Source organism: Corvus hawaiiensis, chromosome 4, assembly GCF_020740725.1.
Source record: "Corvus hawaiiensis isolate bCorHaw1 chromosome 4, bCorHaw1.pri.cur, whole genome shotgun sequence".
Classification (NCBI taxonomy): domain Eukaryota; kingdom Metazoa; phylum Chordata; class Aves; order Passeriformes; family Corvidae; genus Corvus; species Corvus hawaiiensis.
Window position 1 is genome coordinate 54,809,201 of NC_063216.1, and position 20,459 is coordinate 54,829,659.

At 36.8% G+C, this 20,459-nt stretch overlaps 1 protein-coding gene across 3 annotated transcripts in view; it reads right to left on the reverse strand.

Moving 5' to 3' along the window:
- The window catches only part of TFEC (transcription factor EC), an 89,566-nt gene that overhangs the window by 56,247 nt on the left and 12,860 nt on the right, over positions 1-20,459 (reverse strand). Inside the window, exon 1 of one of the 3 annotated variants that reach the window (XM_048302613.1) lies at positions 11,709-11,832. The exons of the other annotated variants lie outside the window; for them this stretch is intronic. Coding sequence (XP_048158570.1) covers positions 11,709-11,735 — 27 coding nt within the window. The 5' untranslated portion in view covers positions 11,736-11,832. Of the gene's footprint in view, positions 1-11,708; positions 11,833-20,459 lie in introns of those variants that run through there. 3 annotated transcript variants of the gene reach the window in all.

Sequence of the window (20,459 nt, forward strand, 5' to 3'; positions counted from 1 at the left end):
AGATATAGGAAGAAGGCAGGCAGACACCACAACACTTGCATCCCACCTGAGGCTCCACCACCTGGAACACCAGTTATTCAATTACCGGGGCTGACCTCTGCAATCCCCACAACCTTATGCAGCTTTGCACAAAAGGATTAAGTGGATAATGATTAACATAGGTAGATAATTTTTCAAAACTACAGCACGTTTGTAGACCTGCATCTTTCAATGCAGGAATGTTGAAACAATAGAACTCAATAAGGTTGTGACCAAAAAAACTTATGTTGTCCATTTATGGCCTAGTTCAAATTCAAAATTTTATGTAAAGTTTTACATTCCCAAAACAGGGAATCAACAGGCTTACAATTTCTAAATGTATCTAAGAGGTATGGTAAACATACAAACATAAGGACTGCTACTTAAGTGTGGCTCCCTCTCTTCTAGAAAAACCAGAGTGGATAAGTTGCTGTTTATGAAAAAAAATCTGTCTCTAGCAGTCCTACTTTCCCTGCAAGTAGTGATTTTCACTTTCAGATGAGGGAACTCTGAATTTGCATACATAAATGGATGTAGTTGTCTTGCAGCTGATCAGGCAGTGCCTAACCTGAAGACATCTGTTACTCCTTTCCCTCACCATCCTCCCTTCCAAATGAGAGCTCTGTCCCTGAGCACAGAGCAAAGACAGACAGACATTTAGAGCATTCAAATATTTCATTTAAATTTTTTATTCTAACTGAAAGTTAGTAGTGGTAAAATAGGAAGTTCTAAGTAAGAGTTCTCTGAACTCATTTTACTTTAATGTTCCATAACATTCACTTATGAATATTCCTCACTTGCACAAATTCTGCACATCTTTAGGCATATTAAGTTATGCTCAAAACCCTTGAATAACAATATTTATACTATATTTTTAATTTCCTTGGTGCTTTTCCTTGTACTGTTTGACAAAAAAGAGCAAAACAACAATGGTGCACCCAGATTTTCAGTAGCTGCTAAAAATGTATATCTTTGAATCTATCTTATTAAATTTCATTTCATAAATTTGTTGACATTTTACAGATATGACATCATGATTGTCCTCATTGACACAGTTTTTTTGGCAGTTTCTGGCACAGTTCACTAATATACAAATGCAACATAGCTTAAAATAAAATCTAATTGAAATGGTATGAATTCAGAATAACAATGTGGAGAAAAATAATGAACCAATGGAATTAACTTGAAAGAAGACCTTTAAACATAAAGTCCTTTGGAAAAAACTGATAGAAAAATGTTCGTGCATTAAAAATAGTCAGCTTAAATGATATTCAAACAAACAGAAAATAAATTTTTTCAATTACTTTCTGACATAAGTAATTATGCTAATTCCAAAAAATTGAATTTATAAGAATAAAATTTTATCATTATGTATGAAGCTACATTATTAAATATAACAGGAAATCTACAGTTTGACTTTAACCCTATAGAAAGACTTTTTATCATTTAAATATGATTTGAAGGAGGGGGAGGTTCTCCTGCATGTGTCTGTGTTCTATTTCATCTTTAATTTTACCCTTTGAGCATTTTTCAGAATGAACAGGATTCATGTGCATCAAAAAAAAAAAGATAAATTTGATTAATTCAGTTTGGTTAAAAAGTAGCAGTATTTCAACTTGCTATCATGTTAGTCACTATAAAGATAAACTACATTCTTGTTAGTATTTATAACTGGCTGGATATCTTTTTTCAAAGACTTCACTATAAAGGAAGAGAAGCTGCAGACCTGATCAAGCATCTGCAGGCACTGAGGTAACACATACACTCCCTTTACCTGTGGGAGCACAGGCTCTCTCAGAATTATTTGCTCCAGGAAGGAGAAGGAGATTATTTTGGTTCTGTGTTTTCTCAGGGCTTGTTTTCAGAAAGAGTAACTTTTTTTCCAGCAGTTAAACAGCTCATGGGTGCCCTGAGCAGCAACCCAACCATCCACTCTGAGGGGGAGCAGAAAGCACCCCAGAGACATTAGACAGGTATGTGGCAGAGTCAATCTCAGCTGCTTGTAGCTCTCTAAAGAGAACAGGAAACTCTCACTATGTACCAGCTTCATCCACCTCAAGACATTACTACTTGAGTGGGGTCTTAAGCAGCCAGATACCAGCAGCAGGAATTATGTTACCCCAAAACATTTCTGGAAACAGAACCTGAAAATTTCTCACACTGCAGTAGAAAGGTTTTGTTTTATCATAATTAAATATATTAATGCTGATGAGCTACAGGTGCTGTCAATGATATAGTTCTGTAGTTATCTCATATGAGAAAGGTAAATGACCATCCTTATTTTGTGTGTTGGTCACACTGTCTGATATGACTTATTTTAGTAATTTCATTAAATACTGAGATATAGTAGTTGAAGTTTCTATGGCATCATAATTTATACAACAAAAATTTGAGCTGTCTTTACTGAAGTTCTGCAAGAAAGATAGCCTAGTATTAGAAATTAAAACTGAACAGAGGCCATCTTTAGTTTGAGTTAACAGTGGACTCTAAGAAAAAGTAATCTGAGTCATGCCATTATTGCTCAAAGTCATTACACTTCACTTTTCTATTTTTAGTACTTTTTTTTAAATAGATGTGAAGCCCAGAGACTGAAGACTTAGGAACACTGAGATGAAAAAGAAGATTGACTTTTTTTGTTAGAAGATTCACCTTAGAACAGGGAGGCAACATTTACTTGATCCACAGGTTAAATTTTGTGTAAGTAAACGTCTGGACTATAGAAGTTTTTGAATTTTATTAAGATCTTTGTTTTTTATTTCATTCACTGCATCATTCCTAGTTTTCATCTTTTAAGTCTGCCATCTCATCCACGTTTCTGTCGGGTGGTGAACTGCCTGGTTTTCAAACTATTCTAATGTTATTTCTGCATTCCCTCCTTTTTTCCCCCAGTGTGAAACATATCTCATGTTGAATGTCAGTACAGTCCACTGATGGCTTGTATTTACATTTGCATATCGTATATGATGCAACTAAAGCAATTGCATTTCTGCAAAAAACAGCAGAAATGATAGAAGAATGGTTCTCAGACATACTGATTACATTTACAGAATTTGTGAAGAGGAATGGAAATTATGTCGTCAACAGAATGGAAGTTGTAAAGAGAAAAAGCAAAGTGATCTGAAAGGTATTTCCATATTTCCGGTTCATAAATTATGTGGTATAGATTGTGAATTTCCACTTACAGCACTGTCATGATCAGTTCATATAATAATCAGAAAAACCCAAATTTTCTTGTTTATTTGTCCACTTTCAAATCAGTACAACTTAGAGTATATGTAGTAAAATCTGTTGCTGAACTGGTTTGCAGTGGAATTGGTTTTGGCTCACTGCCTGCCTTAAACTGTCTCTGAAACTGGTTGTGAAACACACTGAAGTTTTTATTTTTTGAGAGCCTGATTATCTTGCAAAACCTCCAGCACTTCCTTTTCCAGAATATGCTGAAAAGTCTGACAAGTCTCTCATGCTTTGTTTTCCCCTTCCCCACCCCAAACTTTCAGCTGTTGCTTAAGACTCTGACTTAACAAGGAAGTTCAGAGGAGTTTGACAAAATCAATACCACACACTCGATTAAAATTGATCCAAGATGTATGGTGAAGAATTTTATCTCAGGACAGCAAGGGTGTATTCCCTTGCAATGACTGAGGAACTGGATCCTTCTGGCAGATGAAGTACCTCTAACACAGCTTGGTAGCCATTTAGACTTAATAAATCTCAAAGTAAAGTTTTATCTGAGCTTGGTTGCACTTATTTTAATTGATCAGAATTACTCTTCATTTCAAAGTCACAATTCGTTAAACTCCCAAAAAAGGGGGAAATTATTTTGCACTGCTATATATCACTTCATCCCCTAAAGCTTTTGTAGCACATCCAGCCATTGCAGGGAGTTGAAGAGAGGGATCCCACTTATGCAAAGGCAGGAAGCCAGATAGAGCAGCCTCTGAAGAAGGGAGGCTTAGAAACATGTGAAACTGAGGAAAACTATAAGTACTTCCTACAAGATAGCTCGCCTGAGACTTGAGAAGCAGATTCCCCTATCCTAACTTAATTTTTCCTGAAATAAACATCAAACCAACAGGTTTTGAACATACCTATATAGTCTCTGCCAAGATGAAAAGTTAATAGATCCCAAAGGGTATGGCTGCTTGATCAGCAAGGTTATTTTGTGCTTCACTCTGCTGGGGTTTGCAAGTGCTCCTTTACTGAACCGTGGTATAATTATCGCTTGCAGAAAAGAGTTTGTTCAGTTCCCAGCCTTGTGCTGACAACAGCCTGCAGCCCTGTGCTTTCATAGCTCAGCAGAGTCTGCCCCATTGGAAGAAGGCCAGTTTCAGGCAGATGTAACCACAGTATTGACCAGCCCTTCTCACCAATCATCTAGATGGGCAACATACTGGTTCCAGGAAGCCTCCCAAGGTAAAAGAATGACTGTGAAACAAAGCCTGGTCCCCTGCTCACTTGCTCCTCACTGCTTCAAGGTATCTTCACAGCACGACCCTCCTATGCCTTTTTGCCGAAGGATCCTCACAGCATTCCTGTAGCTTTTGGTGCAGGGAAAACAACTGTTTGGGAAAGCTCACAGTCTTGTCCACTGGCAATACAACTCTATCAGAAGCAGCTTAGAGTGGTGGATTAAAACAGAGCACACCAGGACAACACACAGCTCAAGGCAAATTTTGCCTTTTACCAACCTGGTTTAGAAACTTCTAATTTGCACCTTTGTTTTCTTAAACGCATTACATTTACAGCTATGTACACCCTCACACCTGCATTCCTCCAACATGACCAGCTACCCTGGAGAGAATATGGAGTGTGTTTCTAGTAAGAAGGTGTTATTCCTCACAGCTCCTGGTCACATTTGTCATTTCCCACATTTGGGTGCTCTTGACCTTGGGGAACGTGTAGCAGGTCAACATGAAGAGAAAAGAATGGTTTCAAATATGACATTGTTACCACTTTTTAAATTTCTTTTTTTTTGCTGCATTTCTTTCATACAAATTCATTTCAGTTCCAAATGCAAGTTTTGGATCTTAAAATAAATTACAGAGTTGTGCCCTGATTATATCTAAAAGAGGCAGGGGAATTGCTCTGTGTTAGATCTTGCTTCTCCACAATGACTGTCTCAGCCCACATGTCAAACTTTTAGAACGACACAAGATGAGCTAACTAGAAGCAGCTTTATTATATTATTTGGGATAAAAAACTGTGGATTTTTAAAATTAATCTTGATTTTAAATTAGGCATCTAAATTAGTGCTCAGTCCTGTCAGTTGCCACAGTAGTGCCAGAATACCTGTATGTATAGCTCTCCAAAAGCCAATTGATCTGCTCAGCATTGCAGGGAGCATATTGATTTAGATGTGAAAGTATACATTCAGGATATTCTTGTGAGAACCACAAAAGTGATTAAAGAATGCCAGTCTCCACTGATCTTATTGTAGACCATGATCTTAAATCACCTTCAGGCTTTGAATATTCATTTACATTTTGGACATCCAAATTTGAGTAATTTATCCATGGCTGTGGAGACAAAAAGACCAAGTGTCATTAAATTCTTTAGATACCAAATTGTACTTATAGGTTTGGGGGGCAGAGGGGTCTTTTCAGGGTGTTTTTTTTTTAGATCAGTGGGTTTTATTTTCCTTTCCCTTGGGAAAAAATTGCCTATATTTAAAATCAAGCTTTTATGGTGAAGAGTTTAGTTGTGAATGAGTATAGCTGTCTATACATCTACATGGACTTAACATCTGTACATACATGATCAGTAAAGTCACTATAGTTCTAAAAATTATTTAATAATAAAATATTAAATGGATCAGTGAAAGCAGTAAACTACACAATGAAAAAGTGTGCTGTCATGTCAATATTATTTGAATAGAGGCTTGCTCTGAATTCATCAGCAAAACTTCCACTAAACTCCACAGAAGCTCCATATAAATAAGCAGTAAAAAGCATGTACTCTTTTATGTAGTACAAAAAATTTAATTTTATAGAACAGTGAAATTAAATCTTCTTGTCTCCTCAGAAAGCAGTTTGTTAAGTTAATGGTCTAACTTAAACCCCATTAGCTATGGTGCAATGCTATGGCTATAGAAGTACAATAGTTTAATTGTAACGTGGTCTAAATCCAGAAGGCATTGAAAACATCTTTTTAATCAACCACAAAAATACACTGCAACCTCAATGGCAGTTAAGATACAAGCATTAAAATCGATTCTTAATAGCTACACAATCAAGCCCTGTTGTGCAGTTGCTGCTCTCACACACACTCACTCGAGAGGTGGGTGCTGCCTGCCAGCCTTGGAGGGGTTCTTGGGCTCTTGCCAGAGCTGCCACCACCACTGCAAGGTCCTGCATTCTCTCCTGCAGTCCTGGAACCCAGCTTAGTTCCTGCCAGCTGGTTGTTCCCACTACCAAGAAGCAGAATAACCCCTAGAAGCAGGTAGTTGCCGGTCCCGGTACTCACCCTAGTTCCTCAGGCATACCACAAGTGGCAGACATGACCATGCAGCAGGAGGTCAGTAATGCCAAGAGAAGCAAGCACAGGGGTTTCACAGCTTCTCTTTCCCTTCCCATGAAGGGTGGGGACAAAGTTTGTTTTTTAAGGAACTACTAAAATGTCTTCTGTATTTGACTTTCAATGTCTCTCATAGACAGTGCAAAGTTTGCATAACACCACCTTCTTCTCACAAACAAACACGGTTTTTTGAACTATTTTAATAGTTTAAAATTCTCAAAAATATATGAGAAAACCTTCCCTATAGCATAATAAAAAAAAAAACTATAGCATAATAATATTCATAATATATACATATTGAGACTAAATTAATACTAGATGAGATGACACTTTCATCACAGCAGGGAGACTCAAGAAAAAAACTTGAATAAGGATCAAGGCTTTCTGTATTTAATAGGACAACTCAGGTCTATGTTATGTTGAAGACATATTTACCTTGGATTGAGATTAAAAAATTCTGTGATCAGGATAGGATCATATAATCTAATTATTTCCTCCAAATTAAGAATAACGAGAAATCACACTAAGACCGCTAAGCTTTTTTTTATTCTTACAGTAGCACTTACATACTAGAGCCTTCTGGGAGGCAATTTTGCCTCTTTAAAGCCTAGTTTTTAATACTGCTGTAAGTGTTATGGGCATATTTGAATCTTCACATTCAAATACTTTTAAACGTGGGAGTTACATCCACAAGTCCTGTTCAGGGAACATGCACTTTCTCTCACACTGTATGATTCTCTGTGTAATATTAAATGATTTATCTAACCCTTCATGAGAGGCAAATATTGGAGGACACCAGTAATGACAAATGAGCTACAATTAGCATGGCATTTTCCTGGTTTAACTGTTCTTTACTTGAAAGCTACAAAAATACTTTGAAAGTTCTCACAAACAAGTTTTTACTGTATTACACAAAACCAAATTCAAGGAGGCTGAGGTTCAAACAGCAGCTCACAATTTTTAGCAACAACACTGGGAGAAGTCTATAGTGCTTCTGATGTCAACAAGCAAGGAAAAGATCCAATATACCAAAAGTTGTTCAGGGACAAAAACTTCAGCCAGATAAAACACTCGGACACTGAAACAGAGCTGCTATCTTAAGTGCTGAAGATGACATTGCTATCCTCACAGCATTGCAGAACTTAAAAAGAGATAATAGGACATGCACTTGCCTACCCCAGAGCTCTACTCTTGACAGGGATAGCCTAGCTCCCCAGGGGCCCTTGAAAATCTTAGATGGATTCACAGGTCTAAAAACAAGACAACATTCACAGAAGTTTATTTTTTTTTCATGAGAAAACTCATTTGATCCTCCAGCCAGAAAAAATTCTGGCAAGCGATATAAAAACTGTCATAGAAGAGACCAGGAGGCAAAAGGCACAAAAAATTGAAGGCCTGGCCCTATGGAAGAGAGGAGACATGGGCTAGTCACACTCCTCATAGTTGGGCAAGACACATTAGCAGATACAATATCTAAAACATTGTCCTCAAATTTTCCCTGTTTCTGTCTTCCACCTCAGTAATTTCCATGAGAAGCGGCTGGTCAGGATTCTTTTTTTCACCGTCCTTGCACCCTTCCACTTCCTGCCACCCTTTTCCCTGAGATCCAGACATGATTTCTTATTTTTTTGTATAAGCAACACACTTTGCAAGAAAGTACAAACATTATTGAGTACAGAGGACAACTCCCTTCCAAAGCTATGAACATTTCCTTTAATCACTGTTAGAGAAATAATTAAATTTAAATGCCATTATTGTAATATTTTCCTGCTATATAAACCTTTTGCCTAATAATCTCAGAAGGCTTTGTCATGGTGAATATTGTTATCTTTGGAAGACTTGATAATAAATTTGGTATATGAAATTTTAGAAATAAAGCTTAGAAATAGATTGTAGTCCCTACGTCTAATTACTGCCATCCTATGCTTTTCCCTTTATAGCACCTAAAAATTTGGGAAAAAAAAATACTATTTTCTCTCCAAGATCGATTCAGCCCGTATTTTGCTAACAGTTCCTGTAAGGCACTGTGCAGCGGATATCAGGCCAAGTGAAGCCATACCAAGTTAAGATAAAAATTTTACAGCAAAGGAGAATCCAGATTTTGAGAAGTTTACAGCCTTTGAGATTTTCAAGCACATAATATGAGCCAAATGAAGACCCTGCTTCAGAAAGCATCCGGTTCTTAGTCACAGACACCTAAGGGTATGCTGAAATGCTTTTTCAGGGAACAGTGATTTGAACGGAAGCTCAGCACTTCCCTGACCACAGGCCAGCATGAATCCAGCCCCTAGGTCCCTTCCTATGGGAACACCAGGCAGAGAGACCCTTTTCAAAGGAGGTCAGCCTTTGAAACATGAACTGACCTTCAGCAACCAAGACTCCCTTCTCTTTTGCAGGCTTTGTGCACTTTCTATTAGAAAGCAATGCAATGAGTTATATTTTAATTCTCATCTGCTAAACGTCCTTAAAACTCTGGAGTTGTTCCTGTTCTCACTAAAGGAACTGAGTATGTTTGAGAGCCACAACTGTCCCTCAGCTCCTCTTCCTCTGCATTTCCCACTTACATTTAGTTCTGCTACCAAACCAAATCCATTTTTAGTGCATAAGAGTTATTCTGATAATCAGAAGTTAAAAATATGAGATCCCTGTGTGTTTCAGGGAAGCTTTCTCTGGTCCAAAAAGATCCAGGTTGCTGCCTACAGTCACATGCAGCTTTCTGCTGCTTCTCTGGGGTGCAGCTACTCGCAGGAGAGGGAGAGCAGGGAATAGGCTTCTACTGTTGTCACTTCCAGCAGAGAGAAGGAAAGCAGAGGGTACCTGATGGAAAGGATGCCCTCGAGAGGGTCCAGGTCCCACAGTCCAGCCTAGGATCCCAACTTGTATCCAGCTGCTACAGTCAAAACTCCAACCCCAAATAAAGATAGCCTTTCTTTCCTAGTCACATAAAGGGGAGCTGTTTAGGTAAGCCCCATATCATAAATACATTATGATATCCAAAGTGAGAATATCAATTTCCCTGCAAAAGCATCTCCTCTTTTATGGAGGTTGATAGGTGAGAAAATGGAGAAGTTTTACATTTCATTTAAAATTGAGCGACAGAACTTTCTAAATCAATATTGGTGCCCTCAAATCTCAGACAAAAAAAAAATCAGTCAAAGGAAGAGAATGACTGCTCTTATCATTCTAGCCATCAAAGTTATTTTGATCAAGTCTGTGTGTATTTTTAATAATGATTTTCCTTCTCCCCCAAAGTCTTGTTATTCACTTGAAGGCAAAATTATACAAAAAGAGGAGCAACTTTCTGAAAAAGTGTAAGAACCTCTGGGATAGGATCAATCAGTATTTTGTCAACTAAGGATCTTGAATTATATGTGTGACAGAAGGCACTTGTAGCATGGATCTTCACAATGCAGGTAGTTTTTACATATTTATTTTAACAACATATAGCAGAGGCAAGACTAAAAACAGTTGACTCTTTCTTTGCCATCCTTAAAAGTTATTATTGTGAAAATATATCTATATATTCATGGCATTCATGTCCTTGTGTGAAGAGATGGAAAAGACTTCCTCAGTGCTACAAAAAGCCTCCAAAAGAACTACAGTTTGAACTTAACGATTCTGAAATACTCTCAAAGTGTTTCATATATCATCTAAGCCATGCTGAGATTTTCACAAGAAATCTCTACCAAAACCACTTGGAATCACAAAGAGTGAGAGCAAACATTCTGACTAACAGCTTTGTCACACTAGGCTTGGACCACTGCTCCCAGTGCTAAGCAGTGTTTTAATATAAAAATTAGAATTTTTTTAAAATCTAAGAAACATTGCTTAGAATTATCAAAAACCAGCTATTCAATTTAGAATATCTGCTAATAAAGCTTTTCCAAAGCTGTAGTACTTTTTTCTATAGCACAGGCAAAACTATTGATAAGGCACATGTTCTAATGGAGGAACCTGTGTCATAGAAGACAACAATAAAGAACTACGCACAGATCAGTGACATCATTATTTCAAACAGTATGACTGCACTTAAAGGGCTGGGTTGATGCTGTTGGTCATGGTCACATATTTGCATTTATAGCTGCATTTTTACACTGGTAATTCATATATGTATTTGAATATTTAATAGAAAATTGCTGTTCTCTGAAATATGACTAAAATGAAAATTAAGTACCACAAGTTGTATCAGAAATTTTTTATCTAATTTTATTATTACTCATTATTCTACTGTATGATTTCACAATTATAAAACATAGTCCTCTTGAAATGAAATTCTGCATGAAGCTTGTTCAAGCTCTTTCAGATCAACAGTGGTATAATGGAAATCAGAAGCTGATCTGCAAGACTTAGATAGAAAATAGTTTCACCAGCAGCTACCTCCTCACAGACTGTCAAAGGAAAAAGGAAGTTTTTATATTGCTGTCTATAAGAATAAGGAGCACAATTTGCTATTTAAAACACTTAAACCATTTTGTGTATTTGCTATGAACCCAAATTCAGAGTAACATCTTTAACCAAGAAGAAAAATAATTTTACATCCATTTGTGCTTACAAGCAAGCTTATAAATTTAAACCACTTCTCACATTTTTCAAATAATATATTAAAAGGGCAGGCTTTAGCTCTAGTGTCACAGATTTCAACTATAAATGCAACTGTATTTACTATGATTGTTAGAAAATAACAACATTCACTAGGGAGAAATGACCATGGCAAAATGACAGTAGAGCAAAGATACACATCATTCACTCTTTGAAGATGACTGTTGTAATATTCTGCTTCTACTTCTTCTTTTCTTTATCAAAAGCCATTCTAATTAATTAAATACCTCCTCATCAGTTTTACCAACATTTTACAACAGCATTTACACTAGAAACAAACAGAACAGTGGAGATTCCATTTCTGATTTCAGAAAAAAACCAAAACAACCTCAAACCCTCAAGTAAAATTTTGCAGATCAGAAAGATATTTTTATGGATTCAAAATAATAAATTTTCCCTTTAATGCAATGCCGCCAAAACAGGGAGAGAAAAGTCTCTAAACTGTCGCCATCAGTATGCAAATAATGTCATGTACATGTGACACATGATGTCAGGAATTCTATTTCATTTCTTACAGCTGAAGGAACAGAATATATGTGCTGCTACTCTAATAGCATTTGAAGCAGAGTTATACATACCTGCCCATACCAACTGTATTCCAGCATTGTAACCTCAGTGAACACCAAGTCTTAGAAAACTCAGAGCAAATTCGTGAATACAAACTGTTTCATGTAAGACACAGCCTGTGAATGTGCTGCTACTTTCCCTTTCAAGGGAGTGTGATACACTCTACAACTTTTGCTTAGCCACCAGCACTGCTACAATCATAGCTTTGTTGAAGTGTTGTGCTCTTGCAGCTAAAACCTGTTGATAATGAACCTGAACCCATTATTTTGAGTCAATGGATTGAAAGAAATAGGGCAAAGAATGAAAGCCACAGGGCCAATTACCAGCATTCTTTGATGTATTACTTGCTAGCACCCACCAAATCACTTTGTGTCTTTGTCTTGATCCCCTCTGTTATTCATTAATTATTCTGGAAGGGTTAGAGTTCAGATAGCTAATTGCACAGACAGTCTTACTTGGTGGGGATTCTCCCTACACTGACACTTTCCCCAGCTGTGCCCAGCCACCTTGCATTATGCCAATTAATCCAATTCTTGGCATTTTTGTACAGTCCTCCAGGTTCTTTTAAAGCTTTGCTTTAATATGTTTTTCTCAGGCTTGTAAACAGAGACTGAAGAAGGCTTGTGAACTAGACAGATAATATTTTGCCACTGTCTTCTTCATTCTTTACGGAGATCGCTGGCCCTAGTGACCCTGTTTTCCTCCCCATAAGCCTGTTGCTTTATTTACAGGCATGGTGTCTAGTACTCCTTTTGCATTTGTAGAAATGAGACTTATTTTACAATATTTAATTTTCATTTTCATTTTTTCCCTGCCCTTACCCACTCTTCACTTTTATCAGAACTGATCTTTGTTGAATTGAGAAGTAGATATCACTTTAAACAAGTGATAAGAGACCGTTTCCAGGAGAATAGTCTTCTAATTAACAAAAGGAAAATACCTCATTTCATTGTTGATATTAGTGCTAGGAATATTTCCATGTACAAAATTTTGTAACAAAGAAGGAATGAATTTTAATAATGAGAATACAAAACAGGGAAATAAAAGCTTCTGTTCTGTGAGGTCAAAAGCCCAGGCTCCCGTTCACAAACTCAGAACTGTTGATAGGCTACAAATTCCAGAAAATGCACACTTAGGACTCTTTGTTTTCACCCAAAATGGGAAAGATTATGCCCATTTTCTGGGTTTTGCCACTCATTATATGTTTGTTGTTCTGCTGCTACAGATACCTGCATTCCTGCTCCTACAACCCTAGAAAATTGGTAAGCTGGAACTATAGTTTGGGGGCACAAATCAGAAGGGGCAGGGTTAGGACCAAGCCTATTCGCAATTAGATATACCCTATTTTTTATGTAGTTACACTGCAGGCAATTTTAGGTCCTCACAGACACTTCCATATGTCTGGGAACTGTGTAATCAATGACTTTACCTGAAAAGTTGGAATGTAAAGAAAAGACGTAAAACTAGGTCCTGAGAGAGTACTGTGAGATGAAGTATGCACAGGCAAGAGGTCCTTTAAAAAAGCAGTCAGCGAAATAAACAGAAAACAGCAGCCATGGAGAACATGCTCTAATTATTTTCAATTATTATTAGCAGTACATAATTATCCAACTATGTAATTATTCTTTTTCAGAGATACCAGTTAGCGTATAACATTGTACTGGAGACCTTATAGTGCTTACTAAAAATTCATCCCAGGAATGTCATCCTCAAATTACCCTGAACAGATAATACAATGAGTTAAATATGAATGCTGAAGTCCAAGATATAGAGAAAAAATAAGGTTTTGTAATAATTCTGTTTTAAAAAAATTGGCAGTGTTTTAGCACTTCAGGTGATCTGATCGCTAATCTCCATTTGCAGATAAGAGAAATCCAATATCCTTCAAGCAATCAGGTCAAAAGAACAGTTCAATAATTACAGGAGTCTTACATTAGAATCTGTAAAACACCCAGGAGCATAGGGTAGTTTAGGAAGATTAAAGAAAGAAAGTTTGTTTATAGATTTCATTTTTCTACCACAAGAATCTAAATAAGATTAAGATGGTGACTCTTCCCCTGTACAAAGTCCAAAGAGAAAGTTATTAAACACAGTTCTGTGACACAAGTTATACTTTGCATATATATTCAGAGCCCCTCAAGCTCCATCTTCAGGAGAACGGTGCGCAAAATATTTCTGTTAGTCTAAACAAAATACAATCTCTGACCAGGCATCATAGACTGACCTGTTGACTGGACTAATGCAAAACTCATCATCCATGAATTCATATTTATTAAGCCTTCAGTTTAAACTTGGTTTTCATTAGCTCTGTTAGCAACAAAACTAAAAACCAGAGAGGTCTGTAAAGTAATTTATTTTTCATAGTTGTGTCCATGCAGAATATATGGAACATTCACAGTCCATGACTTGACTTTTTTCTCATTAAATATAGCCTGAACATAAGGTTTTGTCTCATTAATATGAATTTCAGGTAAACCAGGTATCACTTAATTTCTCTTCAAAAAATCATAATTTTTTAACATCTGAAAATTAAGATTGTTTGTACAAATAGGAGAATGTTAACCTAAAGCATATGAGTACTTTACATCAGTGCTGCAAAGTTGGCCTTGCAATACTATAGTCAAAAATTCGACAGGCTAAAACATTCCCAAATAATCATTCCTTAAAAGAGAGGCTTGTGCTAAATCCATAGACTACCAAAATTGGTGTTGTAAAATCCAGCCTCCAAATTCTGAATCCCTTGATAATGCCGAAAATATCACATAAATGGGGGAGTCACCATATATTGTGTTACCAGGAGCTGTGCTGAGGAGCACTTTCACCAGGCAGAGGAAGGTAGGAAGACCTCTGGTCCTCTGGGATCTTACCTCAGAATGTTGCTCACAGAAGACTAGGCACATTCCAGCATGTGACTGCTCTCTCCCACTAGTTTCTCCTCTCTCACTTGAAGAATGCAGCTGGCATTATTACTTACAGTGCTGTTAAACTGAGGCAATATTTGCAGGGGCATCTGACCACACAAGTTGACACCTCACTCTCCAGGAACCCATCACAGCATTTAAACTAGAGATGAAATAACCTATTCTAGGCAAGATAGTGGAGAATTTGCAGTTTTGGTGCACCAGACAATTTCTGTGTGTCAGTATTCTAAATTTCTAAGTATTGCTTTTCTACAGTGAAGAAGCCAATAAAATTTATTTTGTACACAGTCCTAATCTTTAAGGTAGATTTCATTTTTACAGGAATATTTCAGGACTTTCCAGAACCCCCAGCCCCACTCATTTAAGTGATCCCCAGAGCCAAGAATGGCTCTTTATTTCAGAGAACAGACAACTTTCTGTTTTCAGATGTAGCTCCATTTTTTTTTAATGCAGAAAAGTAAAATATGAGCAACAGTATTTAAACAAATATACAACTTCATTATCTGCATTGAATGGTTACTGCTATATTTTCCACTTTTTTCTATATTGCTGGATTTGACATTGAAACTTTTAAAGTTTAAGATGTGCTTTCTGTCAATAAAGTCCTTTAAAGCTGTAAGGCCCTTAAGGAAGTGGTTCGCTATGTCTGTATAATGTTTTGCACACTGGGGTACTGATCAGTTGAACAAACCAGAATTATCCAATAGCTTCTGACTACAACCTGTTTCAGTCACAGTAGAGGCTTCTGAAAATGTTCTGTTGCTGAGGTCAATATAAATTCCTTAAAATTTCCACAGGAGCAGTCCTGTGCAAAGGTCTGTCAGAAGTCCCAACTCATGCGTGGTAGCTAAGTTTGGAGGTCTTCCAGATTCCTTTCTCTATTTATAAAACAGTATGAATGTAAATTATTTTCTTCCTGAGTATCAGGAGGAACAGGAACTCATATTATTACAGCTTACAGATTAATATTCGACTCCTACATCAGATAATAAAAGGCCACCAAGAACCATGACATAAGCTGAACTTGAACTAGATGTGGAATACAGCAGGGAACAAAAATAGGGGTTGATTGCCTACAAGAAAAATTGATTTGAGCTTGAAAAAGAGCACAAACAGCAACAAAACTGCTCAGAGAAAAATTAGTTATTCTCAGCTAAATTCCTAACTCTATGTGAAATGTATTGCCCCGGCAGACTTAAACCTGAGCATCTGAACCCTGTAAGAACTGAACATCATTAAGCTGAAAAACACCTGTTTTTTCGAAGTGGAAACAAGTTAGATCCCTTGTCAGTAATATGATAAATAAAATACATAAAGGGTTCTATCAAACTACTTCTTAATTTCATTTAAAATGCTGCAGTCCAAAGTCAGCTGTGTGTTAAATACAGCAATATTGATTCTGAAATTTGTCACATTAATTCATCTTTCTAGTTTCAGTAACACAATTCAAAAATTGAGCTTTTCCCTTGGGAATTGCATCTTATTTTAGATCCTCTCTCTTTTCTAGTAAGCAGGATATCTTATTTAAAGAGTAGAAGCAGCCTATTGTTCTCATTTTAAATTATTGGTATTAATTAGGAACTTTGCCTGAATAATAAGTACAGGAATGATGATGATAATCATCGTTATCATCATCATCATTAATATGATACATTTTCCATGAACTTTCTGCACTGCACAGGACTTCAATGAAGTAGATAAGGGACCTCAAGTGTTCAGAGGAAAAGGGTATCTATTTTCAGATGTGGAACATTGTAAGCATAGCTACAAAATACAAAACCTGGTTCAAAATTCAACACACCAGTCAAAAGCATTGATTTGTTACACTACCTTAAAAACCTGTGGTATGAAAATAGACACAGAGGATCAGCCTTGAAATGAGTGTGAGCTGAAGAAATATGATAAATAAAATATAGCAGTAGTGTCTCCTGTCATGAGATTTTACATATACACAATATAATTTGAATGTTCATAGGAACAAGCTCTTCTATGAATAGTGAAACCAATACACTGCTGTTTCCTGTAGATTTCTGTTAAATTTCCCTTAAAGCTCTCTCTCCCAAGACTTCAAGTTACCCCATTTTGGACTGTTTTTCGTGATCACTGAACTGCACCTTCCAAGAGGTGATCACTTCTCCTGCCAGGGAAGGGAGGTTTCAGCACACGGGCTCCTGAGCCCACATGAACCTGAACATCGCCGCTCATCTGCTGCCCTTGCTCATTACCCTGCAGACTCATTAAGAGCTTTCCCATTGCACAGTTTACGTTTTTTTCCCTATCTGCTTGTGGATTTCCAGGACACCTCAAGGCAGTTCTATTGAAACTGGCCTGCAGGATCAAAAACATTGAGATGGAAGGAAATAAAGGTTTATGAGGAGCAAACAGATGGAAACTGCTATCAAAACATGCCACATTTCTTTAAGAAGTTATGCTAAAAATGATCAAATATTGCTGCCTTGGGGAAGCAATGGATGTCACTGTGAACCTCCTGGAACACTGCTTCACTCTGAGGCATATTCAAAAGGTTTTTATTTATTGAATACGGAACAACCTAAAGAAGCACTCACCCTATGGGAGATAACAAGAAAATCTGCATTTCCATAGTATACCTCCTTATTAAAACAAAAATCAAATATAGTTATTGAATCTGAGTTTACAGGAATTTTAGGAGGTTTTACCCAAAATCCAGAACTCTCAACTGATTTCAGAGAAGTTACAAAGTCACAATGGTATCCTTTGAATCCCAGAAAAGCTACAAGACCTCACATCTACAACAATATGAAGATGAGACAATACAGAAGGAATAATGCTCCTGCTCTTTCAGCAAATATTATTTTTAAAAAATATTATACTTTCTCATAATGTGAAGAACTCTTGTGAAACAACTCTCCAATTTTAATATTGACTGAAAGGTAAAAAAAGATATGATAAGGAATATAATTTCATTGGGTTTACTATGTAGTAAATAGCACACATTGAAGGTAGAAAAGGATTTAGGCAAGGGCATGTACAGGAGAAAAAATCTGATACAGTAAAACTGATATGAAAAATACTGGAGGGGGGAAAAAATTTAAAACCTTTTGAAAATCAGACCTGAATCAGTCTACACTAAAGCGGATTTCAAGCAGGTGAACAGGAGCTCCAATCTTTCTTATAAGTTTCTGAAGTCTTAGGATTTTCTCAAATTATACCATCAGTGTCTTGTATGATCTAGTTGCTGACTAACATCTAATAACTGAAATTACAGTGACTTGCATACTGAAAGAGATTGAATTAAAAATGTATATTATGTTTGTTGAAGCCTTGAAGAGCACCATTTAATATTTCACCTGGACATATTCCTTTTTCAGTGAGTATTTTAGAAATACTTTCTGAAAGAACTAACACACATTATGAACTTAAGAGCCACAGAGTAATCCAGTGAACTGAATCACTGCATACAGCCAACACTGGCAGCAAGGCAGCTGCATAAAAGACAGAATATGCTTATATTTGGAGGAACACCATGGAGCTATAAAGAAAATCCACATTCATCTTCCAACTGTGAAAAAAGTAATTGTAGAAAAAATAATTGGTAGTGTACTTCAGATTAAGTAGATGAATATTGTGTCTCTCACTTTGGAGAGTTTAGGTATTACTGATGAAAAATAGAAATTATATATTCACCTGTTTGCTATATAATTAGGCACTCACTAATTAACTGAAATAATGGAAGCTGCATTTCCTAGTCAGGAAGGGGTTTTTGGGAATATGGGCTTAATGTGCCTCATCTAAGCACCTGATCTAAGCACATCTTATCTAAGAGCTTAATTTTTAGTGTCTGTTTTCTAAAACTGTCACCAGTGGGTCAATTATAGTCACTAGCTTTCTTTTTTCAAGTAACAGTGCAAATGTAGTAAACAGTGTATCACAACTACCTCAACAGCAATCATATGCTGCTTGTCTGTTTGATGCTAATTTCTGTAATGAAACTGTTGATCCATTGTGAATAACAAGAGATTGGACTCTTAGGTAGCAGGCATTTGGGACCACAAATACACTGCTCATATGCATATTTATGGTGTTGTATTCAGTGGAGTGACAGTGGACCACTCCTCACAGCTTTTGACCTTTATGTACACTTCCAACATACATGTAGAATGACTTTTAAGCAGGTATACCTATGCTTGCAGGGAGTCATATGTATATTTATACATAACGTATACCAAATTATCAGAAAAAAAAAGGGTTGAAAAGAGCCTATGCCTTCTAGTGAATTCTCTTATTGCTATTTTTGAGAATAAAGTCCTCAGAATAAGCCTCATTTCCTCCAAGTCTATGTTCCATAGATATGGTTTTTAGCATTGTTTTTTTGAATCAATGGGCATAATGCAGAAAAAGATATTTCAATCTGTGGCAGATCATCACATTTTCAGAAGCAATACTGCTGCTATCACAAGAGTGGCCCATTTACCAGAGCACAGCAGTGAGGGAATCACTTCTGAAATGTCATCAGCAGTTCTTTTGGTAGCAACTGTGCTTAAAATAGCCCTGTACACTTGATATAAAGCCTGACTTGATATAAAGATTTCAAATAAGAGCACAGAAAATGTTTGTGTATTTTTTGGGGGGTTTTTCCCTTTATGTGTGTTCAATCTTATTCACAAAGACAGGGCTCGAAAGAGCTGGATTGTCCTTAAGTTTTCTTGCCTCTGGTCTAAAATAATATCTTTCATAGCATGTTTTTTTAATAATGTTTTAAGTAAAAATCAGTGGAGTGTCTGGTCAGACCAAGTCTCTTGAAAGTATCACTAGCTGGAATGCTTTCAAAATGTTTTCACAGCTATTTTTCTATTTGAACATAGAATGATTCTTCATGTAACCCTTAAAATGCTGTTTTTGTAGACTGAAAGTAAAGCTCAATAAAGTCAAACAGCCATCAGTGGGCTTTGAAATTGGTCCCAGCTCTTTAGACTTGCAGGTGGCAATCCTTAACCAGCCTGCAGGGAAGTGATATTTGTTTTACTGCACAACTACTGTAGAAAATTTTTACATTGTGGATACTCCAGACAGTTAACACACAACATCTAACATGAAATATTTTGTGTTAGATATCAGAAGACATCACATTAACAGTTCATCTTGTCCTACTTCTACCAGTGGTCAGCATGAGAGGAGCAGAAGGCTGTAAGGCGAGCACAAATTCAGGCAGGTCATAAAGTTGTCTATATCACTATCCTAAAATAAGCTTTGGCATCTCACAGAGCAGTATATGTTGTAATAGGTGCTGATCCTGCTGTGAAAGGATCAAATGCACATTACTGACTTCAAGGGGAGAAAAGACTTCATGCTTCACTTGGCTATAAGAGAAGTGGACTCAGTCTCTAGAGGAAGATCATCTGGATTGCAAGAATAGCTCAGTGGTTACCTGTTACACAAAGACATTAAAGACTCAGGTGCAATTTCCTACCTGAACTTGAGTCCCTGGATAATTTTGAGCATTCATCACAAGCGACATTCATCTCTAAGAGGTAATTTTCTAGTCTACATTATGAAAAAGTCTGTCTTTTGGACAATAGCAAGAGAAAGGACCTCCAGAAAGAGAATCACTTTCAGATACCCCTGAGAGACTTCATACAAAAGCAGGACTTTTTTTTCTTATTCTTTTCATTCCTCTGGACGTGCTCCTCTTTTATGGTTCACCACAGAAGGAGACATGGGCAACTAACTTTAATTAGATGCCTATTATTTACATGACTAAAAAGTTGGATCCATGCAGGCATTTATGGAAGCTAAACCTTATACTACGAGGAAATGAATTTGTGTCTCTGCATCTTAAATTTTTACCTGCAACATGTGACA